This window comes from Platalea leucorodia (genome assembly GCF_965183815.1).
Source record: "Platalea leucorodia genome assembly, chromosome: 1".
Lineage (NCBI taxonomy): Eukaryota > Metazoa > Chordata > Aves > Pelecaniformes > Threskiornithidae > Platalea > Platalea leucorodia.
Genome location: NC_138823.1, coordinates 46,451,190 through 46,475,587, shown reverse-complemented (window position 1 = coordinate 46,475,587; position 24,398 = coordinate 46,451,190). Strand labels below are relative to the sequence as shown.

The window sequence follows — 24,398 nt, the reverse complement described above, 5'->3', positions numbered from 1 at the left end:
GAAATGCAGGGATAAGTTTTTCCTTTTTTTTCGTAAGCGTTTCCATCTCTGAACCGCTGCATTTTAAAAAGCAGCACATCTCAACAAAGATTAATCACAAGAAATACCACTTGAGGTGGCATTTTTTTGCCAGCGCTGCTAAAGTTTCTAAGGGTGCAGCTTTGTAATCATTTCTTCTGGCAGGGAGGTTGGTTTTAGCCGTCGCTGGCCCTGGCCGCTTGTTCCTTACCTTGTGGTAGCCCTTCTTGTTACACCAGTATAGCTGTTTGTGCAGCTGCATCGTGAATCGGACTGCAGAACCGGTCTGGGGTAAAAATAATCTAGGGGAAAAAAAAGAAAAGGGTTGTTTATACCTTGAACCAGGCCATAGAGGTGGGTATCACGTACCTGTACAACTGCAGAGCCCAGATGAAAGCGGGGGGCATGGTCAGAGGCTGGTCAGAGGCAAGTCCCACTGGGGAAAGAAATGGACGTCAGCCTGCCATCTGAGATGATACCCTTTCAAGCGAGGGATCACCTGTCGGTGTTACCAGTTCTTCTGCTCACCTGCTGCCTCCCTGGAGAGGTCGTCCAGCCTCGCACCCCTCTCCTCCACGCAGAATACAGTCTACAAATTCGCTCAGGCACAACTCGTGCGGGTAAGCTGCCAGTCGGCTCGTGAAACCGAAGGGACTCTGTAGCTGCTGGTGATCGTAAAGGAGGCACGGTACAACACCGAGTTAAAAGGGGGGAGAGGGGGAGTAAAAAGAGTTACAAAATATTTTTTCCTTTAGTGGATCTGTTAGCTAAGGTAATTGATAGATGGTACGTACATACACATTGCTAGCACATGTGAAATCCTAGGAGTGTCAGGAAGCTAGAGAAAGGGAGCACAGGTAGGTTATGCTTTAGCAAAATTGTAAAAGTCACAGTGGTTTTTTTTTTTTTTTTCTTTTAAACAGATAATTTTTAAAAGCCTGGTAAGGAAGCAGGACTTTAAGCAGGAGTGAGATCTAGTTATTGAAAATCTCATGTATTCATTCTTTCCATCAGTTCTAATGCACCTTTCTTTTTGAGTCCTTAAAAAAACCTGTCTGTTGGAAGAGGACCTTACACCCTGCATCTTCCCAGCCGAATGCTGCTTAGAACAGAATGTCCAGGACTGTTTGTTTTAATCAACATGCTTTTATCACTGCAGAGTTATGAGGTGCAGAGCGTGCTGGGAAAGGAGGTGGGGTTACTGAACTGCTACGTCCACTCCGTAACCAGCCACCCCAACTGCGTCGCGCTGGAGGAAATTGCTCTTCTGGAAGCGGCAGCAAGACAGAGCTGAACTCCAGTCAGCTACTAGAGAATCTGTGGACTTTGCCATGTGGTTATCTGTTAACTAGTGCCACAGATAATGTGTAATGCAAGTGCGATAAGTATTAAGATAAGTTTATTAAAACTGTGATTTACAAAGCACATTGTGCTAACACTGAAAAAATCTCTCTATAAAAAAACAGATCGGCTGTTCAACTTTCTGAACTCTTCTTTTTTGGATCAGTTCAGAATTTAAGAATACAGTTCTCTGGCGTGTTTGCTGTTGATGTACGTAAAGCACCTTGTTCGGGAAGTTTTGAATGCTTGTGAACTTTTTTTATCGTACTGTATTTATTATGTGTTGATGGAAAATATTTTACCGATATTTGTGAAATAAATACCTTGCTATAGGCAGTGAACGTGGGTCTAAGCTGAGTTTTATCAGCGGATTCCAGACCTACCGCCGGCTGTAAAACACCGCGTTGTGCGCGAATTCTGAGTTGTAACGTTTGTTATCACCTTGCAATAAACGTTGTAAGGACGGAGATTTGAACAAAGCTTATATTTTGAAGTGTCAAGCATATATAAAGTTAATGGTTTACGGCTAATTGGTCTCTAAGCATAGAAGTACCGTGTTATCTGGAGCTTCCCACAAAGCGGGTGTTTCCTTATACAGTTTCTGCTATGGGTAATGAGCGAACTGCTTTGTAGGCCGCATCGCTATCGTCACCCTGGCTGTACAGAGACCTGGATTACAGATCAGATAGATAAATAATATCGAATTTTTCCTACGTGTGCATTGTTTGAGATGCAAGAATTAATGTAAGAGTTCAGTCAGAGATTAGATTTTTCCCCTTTGCCTTTCACGGTATTTAAAAAACCTGTACAGGTCGGAGGAGGAGGAATGAATGGCTTTGCGCAGGTCCGGTACGCGATTACCCAGCGGAAAAGGAACAGCGAACCTGTTGCTACACCGAATTGTGCCTGCGGCTGAGGCCGATAGTGGAAAGTCTTCTATACGTCACGAGTGCTGAAGGCATGACCCAGCTTTTGAATCCCCCTTTTTCCCCCCATCCTCCACGTCTTTCAGTCTCCTACCTGCCTCCCTGTAAGGAAGAAGGGGACTCGGCCCACTCCGGCGTGGAGGATGCTGGCGTGGAGGATGCTGGCGTGGAGGGTGCTGCCCTGGACGCGACCAGGGTGGCCCCTTCAAACGGGGCGCCATCTCCCCTTGCCCAGCCCCGGCTGCTGGCGGTGCTCGTCCCGTCCGCCCGGTTTTCCGCCAGCGCCCTACGGGTGCCGTCATCTTCGTGGGCGCGCTAGCAGGATTGGGACCAGTTGCAACGTACTGGCTCGCTCAGAGATCTCGCACTTTCGCTCGCAGCGAGCAGTGAAAGCGGCGGCTGAGGCGCCTGTGGGCAGCACCTCGGCTCCCCGGGGGCTCCAGCTCGGCAGCGCCTTAGCGTGGGCGCAGCGTTGCCTTGTCTGGAGCGGAAACCGCTTCCAGGGTTTTTTAACAGCAATTTTAACTAACGGTGTTCTTGTGTGCATGTATACTTTTTTTATTCTTATTTATATAATACCGTTTCTGGAAGAGCCCTGGCCAACCAGCAGCCCCCCTTGCCCTGCAAGCGCTCGGCGGCCGCCACTGACTCAGCATTCCCGCGCCGCCGGGCAGCTCCCGGGGCCAAGCGGAGTCCCCCTTACTCCCACCGCTGCAGCCCCCTGCGGCTGCTTTAGAAAACAAAAGCAGTGCACCTCGCCCCCCCCTCGCCCCCCTCACCTCCCCGTTTCAGCTGCGGGCAGCCCCCCCGCGTCCGTGTCCGTGTCCGTGTCCCCCCCCAGCGCTGCAGCTGGCGGCAGCCCCGGGAGCGCCGCTTGCCCCGCCGCTTCCCCGACACAGAGCAAACGAGAGCAGGGTTGATTTAAAATGCTTTTTTTTTTTTTTATTCTTAGAAATGCTGTAAAAATTGATATAAAAGGTCGAGCATGCTCAGTCTTTTTTTTTTTTTTTCTCATCCTACTGTCTAAAATACATGGGGGTTTGAATCATTTTAACAGATGTACCATAGCTGCATCGGTATGAGTAAAATGTAGAAAAGACGAAAACTACCATTACAAAAATAATTTAAGGGGAGAAAAAAACAAACAAAAAAAAGAAGATATTTAGCTTTTTTCCTTTCTTTTTTTTTTTTTTTTTTTTTTTGCAAGTTTCGTGGTGAAAGACCCAGCCGTCGCCCCACGTCGCTCCAAGGCCGGGACGGCGGCCGCAGGCCGGCAGGTCCCGCCGCGGCCCCGCGCCTCCGCCCCGCGCCCGGCCCGGCCCGGGGCGCCGCGGCCCGGCCCGGCACAGGCTCGGCTCGGCTCGGCTCGGCTCGGCTCGGCCCGGCCCTCTGAGGTATTTATCCACGGTCTCCCGGAGTCCGTCGCTCCGTCCCGCTCCCCCCCGGTTACCGGCAGTCGGTGCCCGAGCCGGGCTGCAGGAAGGAGGCGCTGGGCAGCTGCTTGAAGAAGTGCCGGAGGCTGGTCAAGTCCCGGGTGAGCTGCTCGATCTTCTTGTGCAGCTTCTCGTTCTCGGCCGAGAGCTCCAGCAGCTTCTGCTGCATCTCCTGGTTGCGCCGCTTCGCCTTGTCGCGGCTCTTCCGCACGGCGATGTTGTTGCGCTCCCGGCGCTGCCGGTACTCGGGGCTAAACCTGTCCACGCACTTCTTGCCGCCCCGCTCCTTCCCGCCGGCGGCCGGCGGCGGCGGCGGGACGCCCTGCCCCGACGCGGCCCCGGCGGGGCCCGGGGAGCGGGTGCTGCAGCTGGAGGGGGAGCTGCTGCCCGGCGGCTCGGGGGAGGTGGGCGGCGTGGGCTGCCCGCTCAGGTTCATGATGGTCTGGGCGCAGGTGGCGATCTGCGAGGGCAGCAGCGAGGAGGAGAGGTCGCTGTCGCTCCAGTCCGGCTCCTGCTTCAGGGCGCCGCGGGAGGAGGAGGAGGAGGAGGAGGAGGAAGAGGAGGAGGAGGAGGAGGCGGTGCGGGGCTCGGCGCCCAGCAGGGTGGTCATGGCAGCGCCGAGGTCCTTGGCGGGGTCGCGGCCGGCGCCGCCGCCCGGCGGCAGGTACTCGCCGTAGTCCCCGCCCCGCTCGGGCTTGTGGTTGCTGTTGAAGAGGTCGGCGAAGAGCTCGTCGTTGCACAGCTCCAGGTTGGGCACGGCCGACATGGAGTCAATGTAGGAGCTGAAGTCGATGGCGCTCTCGTCCTCGTACATGGCCGGGGCGGCGGCGCTCAGCTCCGCCAGGTTGGTGCCGCTGCCCCCCAGGCCGCCCCCCGCCTCCTCGCCGCTCATCCCGCAGCCGCCGCGGCCCCCCGGCTTGCAGGCGGGACCCGGCCCGCCGCCGCTGCCCACCTTGGCGTCGTAGAAGTTGGCGGGCTCCAGGCACCAGCTCTTATAGCATGCCGGCGAGTCCAGGCTGTAGAGAGCGGCGGCGCTCATCGGCGAGCGGGACGCGGCGCCGCACGGCCGCGGCGCAGGGGCTCCGGGCCGCGGGCACCAAGCGCCGCCGCTCCGCGACGATCGCAGCTCCAGCCTCCGCCACGGGCAGGTGGGGAGCGGGGCTGCTGCTGCTGCTGCTGCTGGTGGTGGTACTGCTGGTACTGGTACTGCTGGTACTGCTGGTACTGGTACTGCTGCCACTGCTGGTGCTGCTGCCGTCCCGCCGCCGCTTCGCCTCCCCGAAGGGGCCGATCCGGGCTGGGGTCACGCCGTGCTGTGCGATAGGAGGCGGGGATGGGACAAGGCGTCTCTGAACCTGGGAGCGAAACGACCGCTCGGTCTCTTCTTATACGGCTTCGGCCCCGCCTCCTGCCCCAATGACGGGGGAACGAGTGTTCCCGGCACCCCCGGGGAACCGGGGGCGGGAGCGGGTGGGGTGCGCGGCCGCGGAGGCAGGGCTGCCGCCGCGGAGAGCTGCCACCTCCCGGTGGAGGGTGGCCGCGGTCCTGGGTGGATCCCCCCCGGGGGGACGGGACGGTGCGGGGAGGGGGCAGGCGCCCGAAAGGGCGCCTGCCCCCTCCCCGCACCGTCCCGTCCCCGGCGAGCGCTGCCCCGACGCCGGTACCTGCCCCCATCCCCCCTGCGACACTCGAGCCTTAATTTTCCCGGCTTATTTCCAGAGGGGCCAGCGGAAAAGCTGGCCGAAAAGGCTCATTTTACCACCCACCCCCCCCCCCGCCACCACGCTGCATCCCCTCACACACACACACACACACACGGGGAAGATGCTGCCCGCCCCACGCGTGTCCGTGTGCATCGCCCGAGCGCCCTCCCGAGGCTCCGCTCCTTCCGCAGCTTCACCCGAGTCCGAATCCCCCCTCCAGTGATGGGGGGGCGGCTCGGGCTGCTCCTTGCAGGATGCTCCGGTGGGAAAGGGGTCTCGGAGGCAGCTTGAGCTGCTTCACCCTGGCTGCCTGACGTTAAGCCTGTCTTAAAAACTTACGGTAAGTAACTATGCGTTTTCCCCCCTCCTTGCACCCGGTAAACTACTACTATTCAATTGGCAAGTATCAAAGAAAGGAAAACATTTTCACTTCAAATATGTGAAATGCTACGTTCTCCAGTTACATAAAACAGTTTTAAAAACCCTGGCTTCACCCCTAGGTGCTCCACTGACCGAATTACAGAAGAAACACACACACACAAAAACCAGAACCACTTTAGAAAAGTCTATTTTAAGATTTCTTTTTTTTTTTTTTTTTTTTTTTTTTCCAGAAGACCCAGCTAGATCGATGACGCTTCGGCAGGACTAGCCCAGCCGCTGACTTTTCGGCACGGCGCTCAGCTGACACCGCTGGCACGAAGCCGTGCCCCTCTCGGCGGTGGCTTTCTGGGGACGGTGGGTACGTGCCGGTCATGCTGGCCCTTGGGCGGCCGGGCCTGCTGCCTCGCTCCGGGCAGGGCTCCATCTGCCGCTACCGCAGCTGTTGCAGTGAAACGCAGCTGTTTATCAAAGGGTGTGTATTTTAACATAAATAGTTGGGACAGGACTGGTACACGCTCGCCTTTTGGCCATAAACTCCTCGTGGGAAGGCTTGTGGGAGCAGGCTAGGTGCGCTCTGCCTGGCAGGTAAGGTTTCGCATGAAGGGGCTTGGCTTCGCTTTTGGCTCTGGTGCTGCAGCTAACCCCACAGAGATGTTGTGTTTAAATAAACTTGATTTGCTTCACTCATCAGGGGTTGGATCGTGCAGCCTCTATCTACGTGAGCAATAAGCACTGAACTTGACAGTGACACAAGAAGTGGTTGCTTTTCTTTTTTTTTTTTTATGCAAAAATTTTTCCTTTTCATCAAAAAATAATATGCCCAAAGCCAGTTCTGCATGTTGGTACTTCCAGCCCTCCAGCATCAGGGCAGAGTCACGGCGCACAGCTCTGCCCCAGCCTGGCTGCCCGGCAGGGAGCCGCGGCCATCGCCCGGTGCTCCTGCGCCTTTTTCTCTGCGTGGCGTGCAGAGAGGTGGGCGCGTGAAGCCTGGGAAGGGAGTTCAGAAACACAAGGCAGTGACACCCGCTCGCTCGCTCCCCCACAGGGTCTGTGGGTTGCTGGAAGGTGCTACATCTCACCTGTTGTAGCCATAAAATCCTCATTTGTCTTGGAAAGTGTGTCGTTTAACTGCTTGTCCGTGGAACTGTGTTATGCTTTCAGTCCTTAGCCCCAGAGGGCCGCTGGTCATCAGACGGTGTTGGTGTGCAACCGCGCCAGCCCGAGCAGTCTCATTTAATGCCCATCATGTGTCGCCCCAAAAAAGAGACGCGATGCATAGCCCGGTCACCCGGCTGCCACTGGGCACCCTGCCATATGGCAATTAGATTCCCAAAATCCCTTGGTAAACATGGGAGCCCTGTGCGAGCCCCAGTATCTGCCACCCGTGTCACACCAGCGTGGAGGGTGCAGCTTTATTACGGTGTCATCAGGACCCGGAGGCGTGTTCAGAGCTCATGGTTGGACTTGTCGCCACCTGTCCCCCCCCAAAACCAAGCGGGGAGAGCTGTTCCCTGGAAGGGGAGTTGGTTGCGTTTGTTGCTGAGCCTAACTGAGATGTGTGACTTCAGGAGGGCGTTTCGGGGGGTTCCTCCACGTGCCACTGTGGTGGGGTGACCCTGGCTGGATGCCAGGTGCCCACCAAAGCCGCTCTATCACTCCCCTCCTCAGCTGGACAGGGGAGAGAAAATGTAACGAAAGGCTCATGGGTCGAGATAAGGACAGGGTGAGATCATTCACCAATTACCATCACAGGCAAAACAGACTCAGCTTGGGGAAATTAGTTTAATTTATTACCAATCAAGTCAGAGTAAGGTAATGAGAAAAAAACCCTAACTCTTAAAACACCTTCCCCCCACCCCTCCCTTCTTCCTGGGCTCAGCTTCCCCCCCGATTTCTCTACCTCCTCCTCCCCAGCGGCGCAGGGGGACAGGGAATGGGGGTTGCGGTCAGCTCATCACACGTTGTCTCTGCCACCCCTTCCTCCTCAGGGGGAGGACTCCTCACACTCTTTCCCTGCTCCAGTGCAGGGTCCCTCCTATGGGTGACAGTCCTCCATGAACTTCTCCAACGTGAGTCTTTTCCACAGCTGCAGTTCTTCGTGAACTGCTGCAGCGTGGGTCCCTCCCACGGGGCTCAGTCCTTCAGGAACAGACTGCTCCAGCGTGGGTCCCCCATGGGGTCGCAAGTCCTGCCAGCAAACCTGCTCCAGCGTGGGCTCCTCTCTCCACAGGTCCACAGGTCCTGCCAGGAGCCTGCTCCAGCGCAGGCTTCCCATGGGGTCACAGCCTCCTTTGGACATCCAGCCCCTCCAGTGTGGGGTCCTCCGTGGGCTGCAGGTGGATCTCTGCTCCACAGTTAACCTCCGTGGGCTGCAGGGGTCTTCACCACAGGTTGCAGAGGAATCTCTGCTCCAGCGCCTGGAGCACCTCGTCCCCCTCCTTCTTCACTGACCTTGCTGTCTGTAGACTTGTTCCTCTCCTATATTCTCACTCCTCTCTCCGGCTGCAGTTGCACAGCTTTGTTTTTTCCCCCCCTTCTCAGGTCTGTTATCCCAGAGGCGCTACCACCATCACTGATGGGCTCAGCCTTGGCCAGCGGCAGGTCTGTCTTGGAGCCGGCTGGCATTGGCTCTATTGGACACAGGGGTGGCTTCTAGCAGCTTCTCACAGAAGCCACCCCTGTAGCCCCCCACTACCCAAACCTTGGGTAAAACCAAACCCAATACAGCCGTGCAGCTGTGAAGGCCTGGGATGGCGCTACACCTGCAGCAAAGCACCCAGGAGCAGGTGAGTGAGCGATACTTGTCGCTTAGCAAAGCGCTGGGCTGAAGGCAGGACTATATCCATACCATACTGTGTCCTGGGGTGGATTTGTCCGGCATCTCGGCAGCTGAATCTGTTCCCATTTGCATAGATAATTTCATGGAGAGTGAAGCAGAGACAAGCCCTTGATTCCCTCACCCGCCCTGCTGAGCACCTGAGGCACCGAATCGTGGCCTCTCTCTGGGCTCCGGTAAGTTTTAAACAGCAGTAAGAAACATTTGAGCATCTGAATTTCAGAATATTTTCTCTAAAACCTGTTTGAGGTTCCTGCTCCAAATCCAGAGAAGAGGAGCATTTACACCTGCAGAGAAAGGACAAGAAACCTTTCTCTAAGAAACCTTTGCAGAGAAATACAAAACTTTAAATTACTCTGGAGTGCCAGCTGTGAATCCCAGAGAAGCACCGGGACTCCGAGCCCTCCAGGGACAGGAGTTAAATCCCACTGTATTTCTTCCTAGTTTTTCCTGACAAATGGGGGCCAGGCCACCCAGGGAAGGTGAGGAAATGGGGCAATGCTTCAGCCTGGCTTTAACCCTCCCCCTCCTCCTCCCGGCGTGCTCACCTCTGGCAACCCAGCCAGAGCTGCGGGACGTTTTGGGGCAGCGGGGCTGGGCGGATCCTGCGGAGCCCACGGAGCCCTTCTCGGCTCTTGGGGTGCCACGGGGCTGAGGCAGCGCCAGCAGGACCCGGCTCCTGGGGGATTCGTGGGCTGGGGTAAGGCGGCTGCGGAGCAGGACTGCGGGGGGGCACCTTGTCCAGGGGAAGCACCTCAGGGTTTCACAGGGAAGGGCCGGTTGGACGGTGACAAAGACTCAGCTGACAAGAGGGAAAGGAGGTTTGCCTGGTTTTCTTCCCCCTCCAACAAGAAGCAGGACTGCAGCCATCGTTTCGTTCCACAGCTAGAAGCCAGGAACGGCACTTGGGGGCTGAACCGGGGCATGGGACACGCAGACGAGGAGGTGCAAGTTGTTTGGGGAGAGTCAAAAAGCCTGCCAACGCACTCCTAGGGAGGGACAGTACCTCCCTGAGGTCGCCGCCGGCTCTCGTAGGCCAGCGCAGTGACCCTGGACGGACCCTCCCTACCGCCTCGGCCCACCTCCGCCAGGGCTCGCGCCTCCCCCGTCTCTTGCACCGCTGTAACAGGAGTTTGCTCATCACTTGTTCTCGCTTGGGTCAGTTCATTGCACTGATCCAGCCCGCGGCCACCCCACCGTCAGCGGCTGAAGAACCTGCCGGTAAATGACAGGATTTGTCTTTTTAGCTCTTTTAAACTCCGCGCTCTGACTTCCTGCGGGTGTTTCAGCCCCGGCGGTGCCGGCCTGGGCTGGGTTTGTTCAGCTGCACCTGCGGCTGCTGAGCTGCTGAATTAAATCTTCCACGTACCCGGGCTCCCGAAAGGCCAAGTGCCGCAGCAGCGAAACGCCTCAGACCCTGCGCTCCCCGTTGTCTCGGGCTCTTTGGTGGATGCGCTGAACCTTTCCCTGACACAGGTTTTGCATGACTTTCCAGCAGGGACAAGAGTCGTGAGATCAAATTCACAGCTACGTCTTCTGCTTCACCAAATGAAACCTTGCACAGTGTAATTTACTGGGAGTTTAAAGGACAGGTAGAGGGAGTGTTACCCTCTCCTGTCCCATCAAAAAGGAAAAAAAAGTAAACGAAAAAACCCTGTAAATAATGTGGAAACTGTAACCAAATCATTTCCAGTCCCTTACAGCCACTCCTTCCCAAAACCTTTTGCAACAAACACCTCCTAAACACCCTATTCTGGACACTGTTGGTTTAACGTAGGATTTGGTAGCTTTGCTACGGGACTAGTGACACCATTCGGTGCTGTGGGTGGCTGCCAGGGTGCAACCTTTCTGCAGAGGTGCCATTTCGTACAAGCAGCATAGCTTAAAAATGAAATTTTTAAACCCCGGGTTATTTCCAAATGAGGCACACGGTGTTAATGAAGTGATTCGGCAGACCCTCATCTGCAGTACTTGTGAGGGGGAAAAAAAATGGTTTCCAAGCAGCGGTAACAAATCCTTATTTTAACACCCTGATTTTGAAAAACGTGAAGTTTGGGGAGAAGTGTCTCTAAACACAGACACTTAACTGACTTCAGGAAGCGGCTGGGCAAACCCTTCCGCGCGAGGCCAGAAGAGCTGTAGGAAACTCCTTATTCCCCGGCTGAAGACGAGCCGAATTCATCGCCCTTGGGGCGAGCTCATAGGCTCCTTCCCGCGCCCAGACGTGTGCAGGTGCTGTACCACATCTCAGCCACAGACACCTCAAGCTGACATTTAAATTGGGGGGCAATGGTGGGGATGAAGGAAAAATCCCGGGCACGACAAGCAGCGCGCAGGAACCTTTTGATCAGCTGGGAAAGGAGGTGACTGCGGGCTGCAGCTGCAGAGCTTTCCTCAGTGTTTAGCGGTATTATTATTTTTAATTACAGGGAAATTTTAAGATTGACAGGGATGGTAAGGACTAGCTTAAAGGTTAACATTATTCTGCACACTGAGAAAAACCTACTGAGAATATCTGCTAATGGTTTACGTAGCTTTTTAGATGCAACTAATGAACGTCCAGATATAGTGCACATCTGGTTATCTAATCTGAGAAGGAAATATTCTGCCGTACTTGTGGATAGCTACTAAATTTTGTTTTGCATCATGAGACCTGAAGCAGTCTCCGACTCTGAGCCGCACATCATCTTACTCTTTTTCTGGAAGCCGAACAAACCCGCCACGTAAAGCACCGAGCCCAGCGACTTGAGGTTTTCCTTGCATCGGTGCTTTCCTTGCTGCTTCACGGGCTGGCTTCAGCCTTGCCCTTTCACTGCTGTGTGTTATTGAGAGCAGCACCCTTCACTCAGGCTTGGGGAGGGCAGCCGCGATTTACAGCTGCTGGAGGCTGGTTTCGGGCTCATTCAGCTGCACAGGGAAAGCTCCGTTAGGGCAATGCCACTTGCTTCACATAGGTTGTGTTTCTGCTCATGAAAACCCAGCAGCTTTGTGCTGACACCTGAGCTTGGCAAATACATCACCAGTAGGACCGATGTAGCTGAGGCTTCCAATTATAGCACTTATTTTAGGGCCAAAACTGAGTTTTTAACTATTTTAAGTGTCATAGACACGTTCTAAGCTCTTTCGCGCTGTCAGGGCTACTTTCACCTGTCTTGAAGGCTTTCACCCCCGGCCTGAGGACCTTTCGCTATGGACCGAAGGGAGAGGAGGGCGCGGGGCAGGGCTCACCGCAGTCCCCTGCCCCTGGAAGGGCCGGGCTGCGTTCCTGCTCCGGCCCCTTCCCGAAGGCCAAGGCAGCCTTGGCTGGCGCTGGAGGCAGGCCTGCTGCACACAAACATCTATTGTTGCTGAAGGTATCAAAAGTCCTACGAGAAGAGCCTCGTTAAACTATAAACCTAAACTTTGTCCTCCGCAGTACAGGTCAAAGTACCTAGTAAATATCTGAGGTATGTGCCAAAAGTGCAATTAAACACCTCGTACAACTAGCCACTTCATTTCCAAATGTCCCCTCGCCTTTTCATGTAGCTTTTTATTGCGCTTTAACTAAATTGTGTTTGTAGAGTGACAATGTGAAAGCCTAACCAAGCTTTAGTCATAACACTGCCGTCTTTATTGATACTAGAGGTTAAAAGAACAAAATGCACCAAGATATCTTACACAAGGTGTATATAAAAATAGACTATATCACAGTCCTATGAAAAAACCGCTGTCCATTAATTATCATCTGTATAAATGGGTAAATGTGGATGTCTTCTGTGATTCAAATGCCCTAAATTAACTTTTGAAATGAGGTATGCATCTGAAAGTTTATTTTTAAATAGATGTTTCCTCTACAAAAATACAGCCCAACAATATTTTTAATTAATAAAATCTGATAAAAAGACTCTGAATTTCTTGATTCGTAACACTACTGACATAAAGAATTGAGCATATTTAGTAAGAGGGAAGGTAACCAACAGTAACTGTTGCTGGAAAGTATTTGAAACCACAAAGCTCCCTCCCTATTCATTAGGCTGCAGCGAGCAATCTTCCTCATCCCAAGCTTTTTGTGGAGATGTATCCAGGAGGCAGATCCCTCTGCTCTCCAGCTGAAAGATTCATTTGAGACTGGTGCCAGCAGCAGCCGCGGCCCTCAGGGAGACCGGGACTGCCCCATCGCCACGGAGGCAGGAGGGAAAGCTTGGAGGCAGCGAAAGGGCAAAGACTTAATTTTTATTACACCTTTTATAATTACTAAAAGCCTCAACGGAAACTACTTCCCACAACAAATTGTGGGTAATAAAAACCGTAATACTTCAGTGAACTCTCCTTCCCCCTTGCCGCCTGTGCTGCGCTGCACTGGCCACCAAGGTTACCTGAGCGCTGGCTGCCAGAGAGGGAGAGCCACATCTGGCCCAACTTCCAGCGCTGCAGTCATGGCAAGAAGCTTCCAGCGCTCTCCTGTGTCGGCAGCGGCTACTTTTGGCTTTGGCCAGACAAATTAACACGACATGAGGAGTACAGACTTCTAAAGGACAGAGATAAGAGAGTGTAACCTCAAATCGCTAAAGAACAATCTGCTGGAACGAACTGGCAGGGTCTCATCATTACTTTCTCATTATCCAGTAATGAAATAACCATCCAGATACTTCAGGTGTTATCTAGAGCTAAAAGCCATTTTCTGTTTAATTTTACCATGTCCTTCACGGTTTCTCTTGATATGAAAATTTTCTAGTTTTAATTACAAATAACATATGTCTGCCGAACAGTTTCAGTTGACTGTCATCAAGCTCTGTGTAAAAGACAAAAGCACAGATTTGCACTACAAGGATGCCTGCAAGTTCGCAGGGTATGAATTTGTGCTTTCCCCTGAGTGGTCTCAGTGCCTTTCAAATTAGCCGTTAAGCTCTATAGCCTCTCCAGTTCTTTCCACATGGATTTTAACACAAAGACAAAGCTGCTTTGTTGCAGAACCACATATAAGAAAAATAATGGGAAAAAAAAAAAAAAAAAAAAAAATCACTGTTTGAATACAGCTTTAATACAAAAAAATTATTTTCTATATTTGTGAAGTTAACTGATGATGATAAAAGTGATTAAGAGTTTTCTTCCTTTTTGGCCTTAAAATTCTGATCAAGTTGCAGCTGTGTGTTGGGGGACGCTCCTCCTGGCAGACTGGGCCTTTAGAGAGCAGTCCCTCACATCCAGGGTTCCCATCCTTCCCAAACTCTGCCAAGAACGTTGGGGTCTGTCGCTTGATCGATCAGGCATCTCACCTGGGTCTCTTCTGAAAGTCCGTCCTCTGGCTCTTTGGCTCTGATATTATGATCAGCGTGACCACGAGCCACAGCTGCAAAATCCTTATAAGAAGGCGACTTCTCATGGCCCAGGCGTAGTTCATCACTAAAATTAAGAACACAAAAATAAGCTCTTACTAAAAGAAACAAGCAGAAAATCTGAGATGGGTTTTAAAATACGAAACAGTACTTGAACACCATTCACGCAGCTTTATTTTTCAAGACGCGGAGACTGTTCGATAGCTGTAGAAGGCTTGGCCAGTGAAGACTGGTGATTTCAGGTGTCCTTTACTAGTGAATATTTACCATGAATATTTCAATCCCGTCAAAGGTCCCTAACTGAAAGAAGGATGAAGCAGTTCACATCCAAACTTATCTCCTTACCTGCCCTGCTGATTTGGGTCTGCAAGAAGTATTTTGCTGCCTTTTCCAGTTCAGCCTTGACCGCAAAAGGGACTCCTCCCAAGTCCTGCACTTTTCAGTATTTGTATGGTTTTAAAACAGGCTTGCTTTCTTTGCTTTTTTTTTTTTTTTTTAATTAATCCAAAATGTCTTTTTAAAAGAGGATGGAAGGGATTAATTGTACTTTAACTGAACTTTAAAGACATTCTGGCTTGAGCCAGACTTGACTAGACTGACATAAATAACCTGAGAATGCCATCAGATTTGAACGTGATGTTTTTGGGAAGCAGCTTACCTCCATGCCTCCCATACAGCTGGTTCAGGTTCCATTTCAAGCAACTGTCCAGCAGAAGCATATCGATTTATACACTACCCCTAGCCTAAAAGCTGTGGAGACGAACATAAAGAACAGCAGTCTGAAGAGTGAGAAGTTAAGCAGGCTTACAGGGTGGGGATGCGCGTGTTGCCAGGAAAAGTAAAACTGCTCAGGAGGCCTAAGCTGGAGCAGGAACACTCATGGGGAGATATCTGGTGTTTTGGCTGGCGGGGTGGTGCAGAGAGCTTGTATGTGGACCAAAATGATTCCGAGAGGAAGTTTGTTGAAATTTTGCCCTGTCTGCCTCTCCTCTTTTCCTAGCTGCCGTTCTGTCTGAAGGGAGCAAAATCTGACAGAGGAGACTGCCAGAGCTCTTAGTGGAGCAGTTTAAAGCAAAAGGAGAGCATCTTACCAAGTGATTGTTGCTGGATTGGCTCCCGTAAGCTTTCTTTTGACGTAGCTGACTTTTTGCAAAGGGTACCAGTTTACTTCAGATGTGTTTATTTCCTTAATCCATGTGCCTCCTTTTTTCAGCTGTCTTTGTTCAAAGTTCTAAAGAGAAAACAAATTTGCCCTGTTTATCATAAATCATATACTTAAAAAGACCTTTAAGTCGCCACATCATAGCAAGTCAAGCCAGTAACTCTTAACTGCAGATACAACGGAGGACAAAGTAGTGAGATGATATCTAGCCTGCCTATGACTTAAAATTTAATTTACAACTCGAGTTACTGAAGTGCAACTGGTTTCAGATTTTTTCTCTGTAATTATTAGTTTGATATATATAGTGTTGTTATGTAAATTTAAGAGGCTCAATGCAGAAAGTTGAAAATATTTATGCTGCTGCCATAAGTGACATAATGTGATCAAGAGATACCCACATTTTTACGATTATCATGCTGATAAAGCACAGTACACTGATAACACAGATATGTGCTCCTATTCTTTGTCCATCAGTATAGAATTCTGTCATTTTAAATCCTTTAAGTGCAGTTTCTCTGAGAACTCAATAAAACAAAGGAAGATAAAAGGAGCACTGAGAGTGAGCATCAAGAAATACTTCCTTTTTGCTCAGTTTTATCATTACTACAGTTTAAGAATTTTCACATGAAGAAAAAGGAAAAAAAATCCCACCTTCCAGTCCAAAGAAGGCTCTTTTACAAATACATCCATTGTGCTGATGAGGAGATCTGGATCCGCACGATAAGCCCTTAGAGCATGCACCATCACACTATAAATGAGACCCCACTCTTTCACTGGCATCATCAGATTAACAAACTGGCGAGTCAGACGAAAAGGCATCAACTCTGGCACGCCCAAAAACTAGCCAAGGGGAAGGACAGTTAAAAGAAAACAACAATTAAGAAGCCTTGGAACAGAAGGATTAGAAATAAATATTTTTGTCTTTTTAAGCTTTGAAACCCTCTTTGTCACTTAACCGAAAATAATGTGCAACTCGGTAGAACAGGACTGAGTTGTGACATCAAAGCTCTACTCATGAATATTGAGCAGTAGTGGTTGAAAGCATGGCTGAACTATACAAAACACCACGGTATAGACTCTCTGAAACTCTATAGCTCCCTACTTCTCTGAGAATACCTGGAAACAGAGATTTTATTCTATTAACTACAAGTAACTTGTAAAGATTATTTTGCATCATAACGATGGCAGATGAGGAGCATCAAATTTAGTACCGAGAATACAAGTGTAATTGCACATATTAAATGCAAAAGCTGTAACAAATTAATTAGAAAACAAATACCTGTGTAGCTGAGCCAAACGCATATCCAAAGTCTATTCCCACCATGCCACCTGTCTCCTTGTTAATCATGAAGTTGGATAGATGTCTGTCTCCAATACCAAGAATCCAGTGGCTGATGCACATCAGTGCATGAGAGCTGGCAAAATGGGACCGCAGAGACAGGAAGGCTTCAGGAGATGTACTCATTTTCACAAAGGCTCGCCTTAACAAAACAGAAGTCACTTGTGGCATACAGATAAAACACCAACATTCATTTCACAACGCGCGGTCATTAACAGCGCACTTACCGCAGTAGGTCTTCTGGAACACTGCTTTCCCTACTTTGGAAAGACCTGACTGTTTCTATACGGCTAGCATTTCTGCAAATTAATGGAAGAATAATGTTAGCTATTGAAATAACAGCCCACTGGGCATTAAAAGTTAAGATGTGTACATGACTGCATTAGCACATTTTGCTTACCCCAGTAAACAGTACAGCAAGCCACACAGAGAGCTTGCCCAAAAGTTTTATGTGATATTAAAAACACTCCCCTTCTCTTTTCTTCCAAGCAGTTATTTCCAGGACTGACATTTCTTAATACAAAACAGTATTTAGTTTTGTCTGATTTCCCTCAAATTAAGTAAATGGGTTAAGTTTTAATACAGCAATACAACTGCACTCTTTCTAGCTGGACAGTCTCTTCCAAGCAGAGAAACTAAAACCCAAACAAAATCTCCCAGCAGCATGCGGAGGCTATATTGACACTAGAAAGTAGTGCAGCACAAGGGGAGGCAACAGAACTAAACAGTTGGTGCTGAGGACACCCATGCATTTGGGGAGGGAGGGAGGGCAACTGCTCCGGACTAGCCCATGTCTGGTCCTGCGAACTGAACGCTCGTGAGCAGCCGGAATGCGCTGGGCGCTCTCCTTGCAGTCTAGTTTCGTCTGAAAGGAGCAGAGTTGTGCATCAGGGACAGCTCTGCGATGCAAGCCAGCGTGAGGTGAGTGGGGGTGATTGGGAATTTACTTTAAAAGCACATTCTCGATCTGAATAAAAATGTTAACGTAGACACACTCAGATAAACGAGTCAGAGTTTTCCCTTCAAAAGCAAGAAGCCTGCTTAAGCAGGTTATGAGCTGATCAGAAATGTTCCACTGGAAACCTCCCCCGCTACAGTGCGAAATCTAGACAGGTGTGGAAATTTCTCTGAGGGGATGCTCAAGTCGGGACCCAAACCGTCAAATATTCTTAAGCTCTCAGTGAATCACGAATTACTTTCTCTGCCCAACTTCAGCAGGTGTTCTGGCTCTGAGGCAGCCTACCTAATTGCATAATCAGGTGTCGTTCTCAGGAAATGAACACCTAGAAAATAAAGTTGAAGAGGAGCATCTGCTTCTAGACACTTTCTTAAGGAAGTGAGCAAGCTTCAGGAAGCATTCCTGTGCTCTGGTGGGATTTTGGCAGTACCAGACTCCTCCTGCAGAGCATCTCCAGTAAGACAAAGCAGTAAAACAGGCAAAAAGCATAACTAGCCAGCATATTATAATGCAGATCATATTTTTCCTGGAATTTCTGCAACCGTGTGCGTATGCACAGTCTAGTTTCCGTATTTCTCTTATTTCTCTCTCTCCAAGTTCTCTTTTAAAACCTACCTGTACATAACATGGTATCGAGAGATGCCTTGGGCTTTCCCACCCATCTTGGACAGCCACTCAGAATAGGCAGCACGAGGTCCTTTTTTGCTAGGGACAAAAAAAAAAGGGCTGATGATTTCCCTCTATCATCTTACCACTCTGTCCTCGAATATCCACGGGCTGAGTCCGTGCTGCTATGACCCATGAGATTTTTATGCACAGAAGGAATCAGGAAGCTACAGCCTACATTAATTTTAGCCTTGCTATGGAAATGAAGTTTAGGCCGCCAGTGCATGTGCTGATCCATCCATCTCCTTCCCCCCAGCTGTGAATGCACTTCACTCATATTTGACAGAAGATTAGACATCTCAAAGGTGTTAATTTGTCAATAGCTACTGTGACAATTAGATGCTGCCTTGAGAAGAAAGACCCAAAATCATTTCTCCAGGGAGGGAAAGATATTTTTAACACAGTCTTGTATCCATTTGAGAGGCATTATGTAGCCTACTGCAGTACGTGCTGCCGTGTCCATCCAAATAGATAGGGAATGCAGGAAGCCAGTCCGTTATCTCCTCAGTGTGTACAGGAGGGGAGGAATGGGGGCTTGGACTTAAGGTATTAATCCATAAGAAGCCAGTCTTCATTAGTTGCACTGCTTATAGAATAATTTCATATTTTTCTCCCATCTTAACTAAATACACCAGACATTAAACTTCTATTCCAGAGAGGCAGCAACTTAGCAGAACACCCGCCTTCTCTCTTCCTTCCAAAGCATGTTCTGAGACATAGAGATCCTTTCCATTTAAGAAGATCCTTTCCATTTAAGAAGTATTTATCATTTACAGACTCTACAGCCCATCACTTCGGGATAAAGAAAAGGATTTCAAAACTTCAGAAAGTTATTCCCCCCAGTCCTACCAAAATATTGTCAGCAAGGATTTCATATCAGAATTTTCCTTTGCGAGTGCTGTCATTCAACCATAGCTCAATATACAGTGTCTTAATTGACTTGACTGAAGAACATACGAGAAAATATTTCAAGTCTATATATAACAATAAAATAAAGCTATTTTTTTGGGATAAATCATTAACTGTTTTTAGAAAGACACTGATCTTCTACATTTAGTATATTAGAAATTTTCTCCCCTCACGCGGCTGTTCCATGTGAGAAGTCCTCCTCCACTTTCACAGTCAATGAACTGAGACCAACATAAATACCACTGCTGTTCACAAAAGTGAACCAGACAGCAGTAATGCAGGAACTGTAGCCGTTCCTAAACTGCTCACAAATCAAGTAATTGTAGAAATAAAGACTCTTTGGAGTCCAGCCTCCATGCTGGAAGTTCCTCCAACCTGCCCCATAAACAGGAGAACTCGTAAAAATAAATGGTGACAACACCACTTTGACAAACCCAAACAGAGATTATGTATTAAGAACAACGTTGGCAAATAAACCCACATTTCTAATAGGCTGAAATGCTAGAATTAAATCAATTTTACAAATATTCATCCTCCAATTACAATCAAGAGAAAGCAAGCTAATTTATTGAAACCCAGCATTTGTATAAAGTCAGAGACAGTGTTCTTTTACAGTTGTGTTTTGTGCATCTGCTGCCAATTTCCCCCGTCACTGACTCACTGCTGAACCCAGGTTCTGAATAGCTCTGACTCTGCTCTGCTCCCCTTCCCTCCGCTCCCCCCCTCGCTGACCTACGTCCATTTCCTGCCCGATCAAATCGAGAGATCAAAATCCTTTGCTTGTAAAATCAATCTGCTGATAAGGAAATGGTGATAATGACGTCACCCATGATTATAAGCCTCTTGTTCAAACAAGCTGGGTGGAGGATATTCCAGTTACAATGGTACTCATTAAACAGTTGCTAATTACTAAGTTGGGTCAGGAAGCACAAATTGCCTTCTTGCTTATAGGTGCTTGTATTTCATTCTTTTAAAAGAAGAAAATGCTGCCACAAGATTGTCAGTATCAAAAAAACCCTATTAGTAGTGGTCTCTGTTAAAGCAGACAGCTAAACCAAGCATCACCTGTTATAGTTGATGTCTTCCTCTTCAGACATGCTGTTCTTAAGGAATTCTTTTAAGGTACAAGTATTTTCCAGCCACTTGATGAGTCCCAGTCTGGAACAAAAGAAGTCAGAGACGTGAACAAGTAGCTCAGATTTGAACTTTAGAGGAACACCACAAATAGGAAGCAACACATTCTAGTGCCTGCTAAAAGAAGGTCGAAAGTTACCAATTTAAATATACTCTGAAAAACAGTTTCCAGACAAAGCAATTTCAATGTTGTTTAAAAAGAAAAGAAAAAAAAACCTAAGCCAATACACAAAACACACCGAACCAGAATGGCACACAGAAATCTCACTTTCCAACGTCTCAACAGTAACAGATGTTAACATAAGGATTTCTGTCCCTTCAAGATAAATGCCTACCTTGTTGTCATGGGGATGACCTGGTAAGTTTTTAACTGCATATTCCTTTGGCTACACGTAGCATCTTGGGAAAGGATAATGTTCATTACATCAAACAGTTGCTCAATACGTTGGTCTTGTCGCAGGTCTTCCCCACCTTTGACAAGAAAAGGGTACTCCTGCTCATCACTGCCTCGGATTGTTATACGTTTTGGCTTCCTCAAGGATTCCATTACACTTATCTTGGAAAAAGACAGGAAAAAGCAAAATATTTGTGATAGTAGACTTGGCCTTACGGAATCATCACTGAAATTAAGCATATCTGTCATTCCTATGTGGCATAATCAAGTTGCTCAATTACTACTAGAAAACAAATGCCTATTTGCAGACCTTCCTTTATGTGCTGCAAGACACGTACATAAGCAACAAATTTGTTATTGTCAAATTCTTCAAATGGAATATGGACATGAATTTATATCACACAGGATTTTGACTCAAGCTTATAAACATACCCGTTCATCAAATCCAGAGATTTTTGCGTGGTACTCTGGCAGTGGTTTCCCTTTTCCATCATACTGGCCTGAAGTGATAGTGGAAAAAAATAAAAGAAGAAAAAAGTTACATAGATTGATTTTAGTTTTTTTTAAAGTGTGTTTAAGAACAGAATATGCTTCCAAATATTTTGTCGAATTGGCAGAATGATAACTATGAAGAAAATATTTTAAAATGCATAAAAATCCATCATACACATATGATTTTATCTGTGAATTACTAATATTGTTTCCTTGTTAAGCTTTTAGAATTGCAGCTCGTAACGGTTTCACACACATCCTTTCTGATCTAGATTTAAACATATATTAGATTTATATATCAGATTTCCTGGAGTCAGGCCTTTAAAAAAAATACTGAGTTCTTAGGTAAGAGATATACTTTTAGATACAATTTTAAAAATCAGGACTACAGCTTAAGAACAGATTTAAGAGATGATGAATTAACAGAGTTATTTCAGCTGAAATCTACCTCTGCGTAAGGCCAGAAAGAAGAGCCATATAGCCAATATAAGTAGAGCTCAAGAGTAGCAACTTTCTTCTAAGGGACAGGTCACCGTTGACACTGAAGGGGAACTTACCAGGAACTTCTAGTTCGTTCCTCAAGAACTCAGCTTTGAATTCACTCATCCACGGTGAACATTCTTTCAGGTTTCCAGGTTCTTTATAGTTTTCGTTCATTTTTGAGAGGAGAGAAGTTACAATTGCATCAAAGTCACTAGCCTTCATATTCAAAAGTTCTGAACCGCCTTTTCCAAAATGATGGTTGAAGTCCTTCCCAAAAGCCTGAGGTTCATTTATAGAAACGGATCCTGTTAACACAGTGCTAGGAACTTCCCAAGAACACCAACACAGTACCTTCCTATCTACACACACAGCTTCATCTAAGCTCCTAAAATATATCAATCGTTCTTCCACTCCAGTTCTTTTTTTCTCCATTATTTCTAGTCTGTCAGAACCTTTTCATTGCCTGTTTGGTAGACCCACCAGCTATCATCAACAGAAATAATCTGCATTTCACCAATCCAGTGATATCAAAGATCTGCAGAATTAGATCATAAACCTTTTTGCCATATCAAAATCAGCAGCTTATCCCTCCTTATCTCCTCCAGCTGCAGTTCGATTCTGAGTGAGCACATCAATAATGCTGCTCATTACACTTAATACAGGTACCTCATCTGCTTACAAAAATTTAAGAACAGCCAGAGAAATATTAATACAAAATACAAATATTTAAATTTGTACCTATTAAACAAATACAAATTCCATCATGAAGCTAAATACAGGATTATTATCAGAACATTTAATTGATGTCCCAGTCTTTAGATGTTGTCACACTTTCAAACTGCTGCAACAAAACCTAAAAAACCCTCAGCTGTTTGATTTATGAATGGTAAAAAAAAAAATACAGATGGATAAGTTAGTTAACCTTTTTTTCCCCCTAGAACTTGAATATTCCATGCTTTATCGAAGGTGTGGGTTTTTTGTTGCATTTTTGTTTGGTTTGGGTTTTTTGTTTGTTTTTGTTGCTGTTTTCTTTTTTTTTTAAACTAGCAGCAACCATACTACATAGCAAGGAAATATAGCCTAGCTAATTTTATATACACCTTTTTTGCTAACCAAAAGATGTATTACCTGTATATGTAATGCATGTCATATAGCTTCATGCATGTATCAAGAGGATTTTTTGCATCATATTAGAAAATGTCAATGTTTTATTTACTATCACATTTATTATTCATTATTTGCTTTGAGATAATTTGGATGCAATATGTATAAAACCATATTTTAAAAGTATTTTAAATACCCTGATAAAGGAGAACTGCAAAGACATTTCATACTGATCCATTTAATAAACAAAGTAAGTATTATCTGCAAATAGTTAACTGAGTTGACTTCTTGTGTTCATAATTCAAGGTTCTAGAAAAAAACAGATGTCCCCTCTTGGACCTCACTGGTATTAACGGCTTGGAAAGATATGTAAGCTCACTTGTTTTTTCAATGTCTGATCATTTTTCTCCCAAGCTAAGAAGGACACAGATATTTCACTGAAGTAAATGAAAACACAGAAAATATTATCCTTCTGAAGAGACTGCTACAGGCAACATCTTTATCACTTTAAATCTATTTCCAGATGATCACCCGATTGCTTTCTCTGCTCCATTCTTTGACTTCCTTTAAAATTCAAGGCAGCAAATATTTAATAGCCTTAATACTGTATTTTAATTAACACAATCCATCAACAGTGTTTAATTTATGCATTACTGGATTTTCACATTAAAAATAAAAGCAAGATTGCTATTGTTTAAAATACAATTGAAACTGTACACAACTAATACATGTCAAGATTACAAGCCTGAAGTACTTCACATACTAGATCAATTTTATGTGTCAGTCAAGAGATACATCTTTTTTTTTTTCCAGCAAGGACACTAGAAACTCTACAGTTATCCTCACAGCACACTTTGTTTCTCCATTAATACTGCATCATGAAGGCAAAGAATTCAGAGTCTGTGCACCATCACCCTGACCCTCTTCTCCTGCAGCTGCTAGCATGTGAAAGGAATACTGCTCTCCCTCTTTCCTTCAACAGAGGGGAACAACCCTGCTACCCCTCTTCCAGCATCTCCCTCACTCTTCTCTACTTGGTTAATTCAATAACAATTAAAAAAATCAATCAACACTACTTGCAGTATCGTCTACTACTGCACATGCTTCAGCTTTTTAAAAAGCCAGGGATTTTTTTGTTAAGTGGGCCAAAGTGCGCACAAACTATCGCAGCAACCAAACGCAGACTTTGTCCTCCTGCTAGGTCCCTTGCTGTGCTTGTAACCTGCATGGCTCAACCTATCACTGCTCCTCTCCCTCTACCCCAACTCCAACAGTAGGACATCCTGCAAATTCTTATCCCGTACTCTTAAGTTTAAAGTCATTATCATCAGAGACCCAGCTTATCTTGCAGCAACATATTCAAAGGGCTAGTATGCCCCTAAACTCCTAATTAGAATCATAGAATCATAGAATGCTTTGGGATGGAAGGGACCTTTAAAGGTCATCTAGTCCAACTTCCCTGCGATTGGCAGGGACATCTTCAACTAGATCAGGTTGCTCAGAGCCCCATCCAGCCTGTCCTGGAATGTTTCCAAGGATGGGGCATCTACCACCTATCTGGGCAACCCCTTCCAGTGTTTCACTACCCTCACTGTAAAAAATTTTTTCCTTATATCCAGTCTGAATCTTCCCTCTTTTAGTTTAAAACCACTACCCCTTGTCCTATCACAACAGGGCCTGCTAAGAAGTCCCTCTCCATCTTTCTTATAGGCCCCCTGTAAGTATTGAAAGGCTGCAACAAGGTCACCCCGCAGCCTTCTCTTCTCCAGGCTGAACAGCCCCAGCTCTTTCAGCCTTTCCTCAT

The 24,398-nt window shown here is 47.5% G+C and overlaps 3 protein-coding genes across 6 annotated transcripts in view; 1 reads left to right on the top strand and 2 right to left on the bottom strand.

Moving 5' to 3' along the window:
• The window catches only part of SPIDR (scaffold protein involved in DNA repair), a gene marked incomplete at its 3' end in the record, with an annotated part of 207,009 nt that extends 205,697 nt beyond the window's left edge, over positions 1-1,312 (top strand). The window contains exon 20 of the mRNA XM_082337127.1: positions 1,178-1,312. Within this exon, the coding sequence (XP_082193253.1) occupies positions 1,178-1,312 (135 nt within the window). The remainder of the gene's footprint in view (positions 1-1,177) is intronic.
• Positions 1,313-3,368: 2,056 nt separating this feature from the next.
• CEBPD (CCAAT enhancer binding protein delta) lies at positions 3,369-4,890 on the bottom strand. The gene has a single exon (XM_082329117.1). It carries the CDS (start codon positions 4,755-4,757, stop codon positions 3,732-3,734), a length of 1,026 nt encoding a protein of 341 aa, XP_082185243.1. The 5' UTR covers positions 4,758-4,890; the 3' UTR covers positions 3,369-3,731.
• A 6,949-nt stretch (positions 4,891-11,839) lies between these two features.
• PRKDC (protein kinase, DNA-activated, catalytic subunit) overlaps positions 11,840-24,398 on the bottom strand; it is an 87,317-nt gene continuing 74,758 nt past the window's right edge. For 3 of the 4 annotated variants that reach the window (XM_082316540.1, XM_082316542.1, XM_082316543.1), the window contains 10 exons: positions 21,565-21,769; positions 20,948-21,015; positions 20,457-20,677; positions 20,053-20,145; positions 18,028-18,117; positions 16,682-16,753; positions 16,395-16,596; positions 15,767-15,955; positions 15,045-15,184; positions 11,841-14,020 (listed from right to left, as the gene is read on the bottom strand). In XM_082316540.1, the coding sequence (XP_082172666.1) occupies positions 13,816-14,020; positions 15,045-15,184; positions 15,767-15,955; positions 16,395-16,596; positions 16,682-16,753; positions 18,028-18,117; positions 20,053-20,145; positions 20,457-20,677; positions 20,948-21,015; positions 21,565-21,769 (1,485 nt within the window). In that variant the 3' untranslated portion in view covers positions 11,841-13,815. Of the gene's footprint in view, positions 14,021-15,044; positions 15,185-15,766; positions 15,956-16,394; positions 16,597-16,681; positions 16,754-18,027; positions 18,118-20,052; positions 20,146-20,456; positions 20,678-20,947; positions 21,016-21,564; positions 21,770-24,398 lie in introns of all 4 variants that reach the window. The other variant, XM_082316541.1, reaches the window with a different exon arrangement.